General features: G+C 43.3%; 1 protein-coding gene and 1 non-coding gene across 2 annotated transcripts; one reads left to right on the top strand and one right to left on the bottom strand.

Moving 5' to 3' along the window:
* Nucleotides 1-418: 418 nt before the first annotated feature.
* TRNAN-GUU (transfer RNA asparagine (anticodon GUU)) lies at nucleotides 419-492 on the bottom strand. Its single transcript has one exon. It is a non-coding gene; the product is annotated as a tRNA-Asn (tRNA).
* Nucleotides 493-3,301: 2,809 nt separating this feature from the next.
* Nucleotides 3,302-5,928, top strand: LOC131233730 (pectinesterase 2-like). The gene is made up of 2 exons (XM_058230515.1): nucleotides 3,302-4,269; nucleotides 4,983-5,928. The coding sequence occupies exons 1-2, from the start codon at nucleotides 3,399-3,401 to the stop codon at nucleotides 5,672-5,674; spliced, it is 1,563 nt and encodes a 520-aa protein (XP_058086498.1). The 5' UTR covers nucleotides 3,302-3,398; the 3' UTR covers nucleotides 5,675-5,928.
* The last annotated feature ends 3,264 nt before the right edge of the window (nucleotides 5,929-9,192 follow it).

Here is a 9,192-nt window from a genome sequence, read left to right as displayed (position 1 = left end):
AAATCCTACGTAATTGGTCGACACCTGTTGCCCCATCCATGAGGTAAGACATTCGTTGAACGGTCCAGATGGATGATTACATGCACGGATCGTAGAGTAGAGATCGAGCACACTGCAGCAACCCAGGTTAGAACTTCTGTCAGTGCCATGTTGACGGTGCACATGGCAAACGTGTGGTGATCGGAATCGTTGTTCTGATGGGCCATCACAAGAATAGAACATGCCCCAAATATCAAGAGAAGTGGATTATCGAAGCCATCCAAAAAGCGATCAGCAAAAATACAGATTACGAGCCCGACCACTGCACGTTTGTCAGGTGGGCCTTGAGGTTGGAACTTCAGTATTTCAAAGGATGAACATGTGTCAAAATCTCAACCGTACAAATGAAATAAAAAACAAAAAGAAAAAACCAAATGATCGCTAGAGGAAGGGCTTGAACCTTCGACCTTGTGGTTAACAGCCACACGCTCTAACCAACTGAGCTACTCCAGCTCGCTGGTTAAAGCGTGTGGCTGTTAAGTATACAAATACATCTGGTGAGTTCCTCACCACCCAATTCCATGTACATTTACATCTTCATATAAATGGCTCTATTGGAAGGTTTGAATTTCCAATACGGATATTTTAGATGGTGAAATCCATCAAATCAACGGTCTTGATCAGTCGACCATGGATCATGGAGGCCACCCGTCAGCGCTTGACGCATCAGGAATATAATTTCTCATTATTTATAAAATCGAACGTGATGACAGGCCCACTGGCCCGGAAAAATAGGACAGAGTCGTTTACACGTTGATTCGGTCAGTCAAAAACTCAGTTCAGATGGATGATGATCTGTGGCCTAAAGGGTGGCAATGGGCTTGCCTGGCCCCACGAGCCTGACCTGGCTTGGACCTATTAGTTTGGTCCATATGCTGGCTTGGGTCTGGCACGCATGGCCCTATTGTTTTCAGGACAGGCATGAGCTCGTCAATTTAGCCAGACTCAGCTCGGCCTAATCCGATTTCATAAGAACATCTCCTCTATCCCACAAAAATGCCAATTTAATTTCAAGTGATCTGTGCATCTTGAATGTGGATTGTTAATTTCGTTCTTCTGAGTGTCCCACTTGAGATTAAAATGCATCTTTGTGCATGTGTGGCCCACCTTATCAACATATAGATTAAGAAAACTGAAATGGAGAATTGGGATTTTACCAATTTCAAGGTCCGTCCGGTCCCAACCAAATATTTCAGGCTCGAACAGTGGACCGCTGTGATACATCCACAGTCGTTATTAGGCCTTTGGTCTTAATGTCCCAACCCCGGCACATTGCCACCCTTACCAACATCCCTGGAAATTAGTAGCATTTCCTGGTGCGTGCGTTGCATCGAGAGCTTTCTAGTTAGTCGCAAGAGGACCATTGGACATTTTTGCATTTTCCACCCTACAATAGATGTCCCACCGATTCGATAGTCAGGTAAAGAAATCTTCTTTATTTTGGTTCGTGATACAGCTTCACTGGGACCATTTGACTTAATCCTATTCGCCAGGTTGGAAAGTTTCTCTCTCTAGATAGCGGTTGGAAAGCTTGGACACGTCTTTATTGGGTTTCCACGTTTCCTGTTCTGATTGATTACCTACCAAGTATCCTACGGTGGAAAATGCTACAAACGCGGAAGCAGATTGCGTGCTGAGTAGTGTACTGAGTAAACTCTGTGAGGTTCACCATGATTTATGTCTTTTATCCATTCCGTCCATCCATTTTAACAGATAATTTTAGGGTTTGAAACAAAAAATGAAGCAGTTAAAAAGAATAAATAGACCACACCACAAGAAACAGAGTAAATTGAAATTCTACCGTTGAAAAATTCTTAGGGGCCACGGAAGTTTTGGATCAAGCTTATATTTGTGTTTTCCCTTCATTCATCTCTGTATAATCTTATTAACATGTTGTATGACAAATAAACATCACTGTGGGGCCGATCAAGGTTTCAACGGTGGAAATCATTATTCCCACTGTTTCCTGTGGTATGATCCACTTGAGCTTTGTTTATCCTTCAATTTTGGGCTCAACCCCTTAAATGATCTGGAAAAACGGATGGACGGAGTGGATAAACTTCAAGGTGGGCCCAACTGAGTTTACTCAGTACGATAAGAGCGTACTGTGTAACTCAGTACGCAATTCGATTTCCACAAAACGCGTGGTATCTTTGGTATGGACCACTCTCTTTATTAAAACACCCTTGCATTAGTTGGACATAAATAGATTTCAGCGACGTGTTTCAATCTACATCAGCTTAAAGAGGTTTGCTAATTTCATACGCGTATAGGAGCCATATTAATCCACACGCAGGTGCATGTGTCAAGATCTGATTGTTTTGAGATCAGAGCTGTCCATCAAGTGTAATACACTGCTAAATCTTCTGGCAAAAAAAATAAGGCTATTGCACCCATTAGGTGGGCCACAGCATATCAAAACAAATGAATGGCTATTTTTTTAACAGTCAACTTACTTTGTAGGTTATGGCCCATATGAAGAGTGAAGGTGTCTAATGTTTTAGCATGATTTTCAATCTTTATAAAGCTCAGATCTCACACGCGGGTTTCATAGTTGCACGTGTGCGGAGTGTGGACTTTGGCGGCTCTACACGCGTGTGGAATTAGCCAACCTCCAGCCTACGTACGCGTTTTCAAGCGGGCCTACATCTACAAGTCAACAATTAAAAAGTCAATATTCAAATATATCCTTCTTCCATTGAAAAGATCCACCACCCATCTCACAAACGCTTCGCTTTCATTCACGGCTGTTTGCTACGCCCATGCGGCGGGTAGAAGCCTGCTCTTCCACACGCAATCACACGTGCCAATATGGAACACATGTGCGAGATCTGAACTTTCCATCAGACGGGCTAAACATATTAGATCTTCTGGTTTGCATATCGGGTCATCTCACTCCTCATTTGGGACACGATATGCAAAACACCGGACCCATAGTTCATTTTTTTAAACTCTTGCATTTCGTTGAGGAGTGCAACGGACTTTTTTTAAAGTCAGAAGTTCTGAACAGTGTACCCACCTGACCGAAAGCTCAGATCTTGCACACGTGTGCCATCCAAGAACTTTTGCTTGCGTGCGAATGGGCAGAAATTCCATACGAGTGTGGCCTTAGCAAACCTCCACATTTACCAACGAAGTCATCACTTCTCATGACTTTTATAATAAAACACCGATTCCTACCTGCATGCATTTCGTACAATTTCGTACCGTCATTGTATTTGTTTTTTCATCTCTCTCCTCCCACGTTCCAAAACAACAACCCCCATTTCTCCTATATAAAGAACCCAAAGGTAGAGACATAGTCCAACCATCAAAACCTCACTAATACTTCGTTCTAAACCCACCAAAAACCCACATTCATGGCGATGCCATTGACAATGCTCGGGCTTTCTGTAATCTTCCTATCCTTTTCTCTCCTTCCTTATCTCGCCTTATCCAACGATGCCCTAAAAGACTTCAAGGGATGGTGCAGCCAAACACCATTCCCAAAATCTTGCGAATATTTCATGGGCCAGCTGCCACCTTCTTCTCCCCCACCAAAACAAAAGTCCGATTTCCAGAAGCTAGCTGTGCAAGTGGCACTAGACCGGGCGCTCCGTGCCGAAAACAACAACAAGTGGCTCGGCAGTAAGTGCCGCAACAAACGAGAAAAGGCAGCATGGGCAGACTGCCTAGCCCTCTACCAGAGCACCATACTTGAACTCAACCGCACAATCGACCCATCCCAGAAGTGCACCGACGTAGATAAACAGACGTGGCTAAGCGCCGCTCTCACTAACCTCGAGACGTGCCGGACGGGTTTCGTTGAGCTGGGAGTGACTGATTATGTATTGCCATTAATGTCAAACAATGTATCTGAATTGATCTGCAACACTCTCGCAATTAACAAACCCCAACCTGCCGCCGAACCAAAACATGGGGTTCCAACTTGGTTATCGGCAGGCGACAGAAAGCTCTTGCAGGCATCTTCAATGAGGGCGGATCTTGTGGTGGCACAAGATGGGTCAGGAGATTTTAGGACCATTCAAGAAGCCATTGATGCGGCTGCATTTAGGAGAGGAAGTGGGAGGTTTGTGATTCGTCTGAAGGCTGGGGTTTATATGGAGAATGTGGTGATTGGAAATAAACTGAAGAATATTATGTTGGTGGGAGATAGCATGAGAAATACTATAGTCACCGGTAGTAGGAGCGTTGGAGGTGGTTCTACTACATTCAATTCCGCCACTGTCGGTAAGTACAATCATCCATCCACTATTGCCTATTTTCTCTTATATTCTCCATGCCAAATTTATAATGACGTTTGTGTCCTTGGTTTCATTAAAATCTTGTAGTTAAGACGATGAGACCTTCAATGAATCCTAAGAATAGGAATAATGCCAGCGAGTTCTTTATTACTAACTAATAGACAACTTCAAACTGAGTTTGTACATGTAGGGCCCATGGTTTTGCGATCAATACCGTTGATCTAATCGCTTGCCGACATCATGGATTAACAAAACCCCTTGAGAAAGTCTAAATTATTGTAGTTAAGACGATGATACCTTCAATGAATCTTAACAATAGGAATAATGCCAGCGAGTTCTTTATTACTAACTAATAGACAACTTCAGACTGAGTTTGTACATGTAGGGCCCATGGCGACATCATGGATTAACAAAACCCCTTGAGAAATATTGACCTTTCAATTGTTAGCCTACAAATTGATGGTCGAGGAAACATACACTAGAGTGTCCACATTCAATGTAATAAAGGCAAAAGATCAGTTGGCTAAGATCTTCCAGTTTGAAAGGTTGTCAGGGTACAAAATATGAGTGTTCTATGTTATTAGCTAGTAAAGAACTCAAGCTCTAATGATGAATACAATAAGGATGGGATCATGTGTCTATGCACTTTTAGAGTTATGTATTTTTTATGCAATTTTAACACAATTTCATGAATTTCAGCTGTCACCGGCGAAGGATTCATCGCCCGCGACATAACATTCCGCAACACAGCGGGTCCTGAGAACCATCAGGCGGTGGCATTACGCTCAGGTGCAGATCTCTCCGTCTTCTACCGTTGTGGTTTTGAAGGATATCAGGACACCCTCTATGTCCATTCCAACCGCCAATTCTACAAGGATTGCTACATATATGGCACGATTGACTTCATATTCGGGAATGCAGCTGTCGTCCTCCAGAACTGCATGATCTACGTGAGGCGGCCCATGGACCGGCAAAAGAACGTTGTAACAGCCCAAGGTAGGACGGATCCCAATCAAAACACAGGAATATCGATTCATAATTCAAGGGTGATGGCTGCTCCTGACCTCAGGCCTGTACTAGGCTCGTTCCAGACGTTCCTTGGCCGACCATGGAAGCAATTCTCAAGAACTGTGTATCTGAAGACCTTCCTCGATAGCTTGGTTGATCCAGCTGGATGGCTGGAATGGGAAGGTGATTTTGCACTGGACACCTTGTACTATGGCGAGTACAGGAACGTAGGGTCTGGATCATCTACGTCCAACCGAGTCAACTGGGGTGGATACCGAGTCATTACCAGCCGATCTGAAGCGTCCCGATTCACCGTCGGGAACTTTATTGCTGGCGATTCATGGTTACCGTCGACCGGCGTACCGTTCCATTCTGGCATTTGATTGGTTCTAGTGTGAGCCACAGGGGACACGTTTACTAATGTGCACCACTAAGGTCGTCAAGAGTCGGCCAGTATTAAATGGGCTCATTGGCGCACGTTAGTAAAACCCGTTTTGTCAATTATACTGCGGAGAGCCGTTTGATTCTTTATTTATTTCTGTTGTTGTAAGATCCTATTAACTGTTATTTCTCTCGATCCATGTCTTGATATAAAATTCAATGTCTGAGTCTACTTTGTAAGGAATCCCCTCGTTTTTTATTCTTGCATCCGTGACAATAATATACAAGTGTATGAGACCCGAGAGTTTTGGGGTTGCTTGATGTAGAGCGGGTCGCGGACAGTTATATGGCCAAGATGGATCAAAAAAGGCCCGGTCGAGGACAGAAATGATCCATACCATTAGACCTTAAATCGGGTGTATTTCGCAATCCGGAATGAGTTATCTAACGTAAAATATATGATTTTGGGGTAGAACGAGCTACTTTAGCCAACCAACCCTGCTATGCCGGGTTACCCAAGCCGGATTTGCGAAATACCACCAGATCGACGATCATTTTCCTATTTTAATTTCATTTTTACTATAAATAGTAAGTTTTAGTTTGATTATAACTCTTCATCCGTTGGTCTCTAGGAGTTGCGTCCAACGGAAAAGAGCTTAGAAAAATTAGGAGAACAGCTTGGTAAAATCAAATAGGACACTTACTATTTTTGGCCGAAAACCTTGCGCAATAGTAGACATCACGACCGTCTATAAATAGTAAGTTTTGAATTCTAGGAGTTTTAGTTGTAGTTTGATTCTGATTTCTTTCCGATTGCTTGGTACCCCTATTTAAAGGGTTGTGAACTCGTTTTTATTAATTCATTAATCAATTTCAAATTTATTAGAATTTATTTCTATTTTCTGCTTTCTTTCCTCGTGGATTCAAGAAGTCTCTGTGAGGAGTCCAGAGAAGTTCCGTGGATTCGGAATAGTTATCCTCTTGAGGAAGACGGCGCTTGACCTCACGTCCTTCCCTACGTTAATTTGGTATCAAAGCGAGGTTTTTCCTTAGATAGATGACTTTTAACGACAGGTCTGGCAACAATCTCATGGGCGGTGCTCCAGAAAATTTATCTTTAATGGTGGCAGCTTTCGAAGCAGCGCAACAAGATAATCGGCAAGCCATGCAAGGGCTGTAGGCTTCCATCGATCGCATAGCGGATCACTTGGCGGAAACCCTTGGGCAACTTCGTGTTTCTAGTGGTAATCCTCTACTGCCAATTGCTAAAACTCGTAATCACTCTAATCGCAGGATAGTACCGGCAGTGCATCCAAGGATCATTCCTGAGGAAGGAGGGTTCAGTGAGGAGGAGATCGATGATATAATCTTCTAACACCCCAGACAAGGCGGCGATCGAGTAGATCGAATAGATCGAGAATTTAAGATACGGGTTGATATTCCTAACTTTAATGACCAACTACACATTAAGAATTTTCTCGATTAGCTTTCTGAATTTGAGTGATTTTTGACTATATAGACATTTCTGAAGCAAAGAAGGTCAAACTTGTGGCCTACAAGTTGAAAGGGAGGAGCTTCAACTTAGTGAAAATAACTCTAACTCTCATGAATTAGGTAGATGAAAGCACCAATCCGCACATGGCAGCGAATGAAGCAGCTACTACGTATCCGATTCCTCCCTAGTGATTACGATCAGGTATTATTCCAACAGTACCAAAATTATCGATAGGGTAGTCAGTTGGTGAGAGAATACGCATAAGAATTTTACCACCTGGCGGCACGTGACGATTTGGTAGAGACTGAATAGCAGCAAGTCATCCGATTCAAGGGTGGATTGCGTATGACAATCCAGGATCAGGTCCAGATGTAGTCCGTCTGGACGATGAATGATGCTATTAAGTTGGCCATTTGGGTAGAAGCGTAACTTGAACGTCTTAACATATGGACCTATCCTATCACAAGGATCGCTGCGGCAAGTCCGCTCCAGGGAGCTTCATAGCCCAAGGGGAAGGAGCCCGTAGGAGCACGCACTCAACTTTCTACGTCTGAGATCCGGGATCAGGGAAGCGGGCAAGCTAGACCCCAAAGGGGCGTATCGACTATTGCTGTTCCAAGTAGAATCTCGAACCCCTATGCTCGACCAAGGCCCGACAACTGCTATCGTTGTGTCTAACGGGGTAACCTATCAAATATTTGTCCCCAGCGAAAAGTGGCGAATGTCACCATTAATGATGGTAGTGTTGATAACTCCTATGAAGATCCAGATGTCGAAGAGCAGGAGCATACCACCGAGGACGAGGCGAATGATTCAAGTTGGGCTCAATAAGATCACGACGAGTTGCTCGTCGTGAGGCAGCTATTATATGCGCTAAGAAAAGAAGTGCATCCACAGTGGCATAACATCTTCCACACTAGGTGTACGGTGAATCGAAAGGTTTGCGACGTGATCATTGACAATGAAAGCAGCGAGAATATCATCTCCAAGGTCATGATGAAAAAATTGTAATTGAAAACAGAGCGTCATCCCTCCCCATATACAATCAGTTGGATCAAGAAAGTTAGCAAAATAAAGGTAACTGAATGGTACACCATATCCTTTTCAATTGACAAACATTATAAGGATGAAGTAGTATGCGATGTGGTTGACATAAAAGCATGTCACATACTACTCGGTCGACCTTGGCAATCTGACCGTGTTGCCACTCATAAAGGGTAAGATAACATATATATCTTCATCAAGGATGGCCGGAAGACCATCTTAACTCCTATGGATCCAAAGGGATCACCTGAAACTTCTAAAGTGGAGGGTCGTTTTCTCTTAACCATATGGGACTTCGTGGAAGAATCCAAAGAAATAGGACAGACTTATGTGTTAATTATAAAATGGGAATAACTCGAGCCTACCATCATCCGTGAAAGACTAAGGCCCTTGTTACATAAATTTAAAGAAATGTGGCCCGATGACCTTCTCGATGGGTTACCCCCCATGCAGGATATCCAACACTATATCGACTTTGTCTCTAGGTCTAGTTTACCTAATCGTCCTCATCATCGAATGAGTTCGAACGAGTGTGAGATTCTGCAGGGCAAGTGGAGGAGCTGATCCGTAAGGGTTTTATTCGAGAAAGCATGAGCCCATATGCCGTACCAGCTCTATTAACTCCAAAAAAAGATGGGAGTTGGCGCAAGTGTGTCGACAGCCAAGCCATCAACAAAATCACCATAAAATACAGATTTTCTATACCACAGTTAGATGCTGAACATGTTAGAGGGTGTAAAAATATTCTCTAAATTGGACCTAAGGAGCAGCTACCATCAGATTCAAATACGGTAGGGTGATGGGTGGAAAACGACCTTTAAGACCAAGGAAGGATTGTACGAATGAATGGTCACATCCTTCAGTCTTTCGAATGCGCCTAACACATTCATGAGATTGATAAACAAAGTTCTGAAACCTTTTATTAAGCAGTTCATTGTGGTTTATTTCGATGATATTTTGATATACAGTCAAGATGAAACC

Source organism: Magnolia sinica, chromosome 18, assembly GCF_029962835.1.
Source record: "Magnolia sinica isolate HGM2019 chromosome 18, MsV1, whole genome shotgun sequence".
In the NCBI taxonomy this organism is placed as follows: Eukaryota; Viridiplantae; Streptophyta; class Magnoliopsida; order Magnoliales; family Magnoliaceae; genus Magnolia; species Magnolia sinica.
The sequence above is the reverse complement of the archived record's forward strand: the minus strand, read 5'-3'. Positions and strand labels throughout refer to the sequence as shown.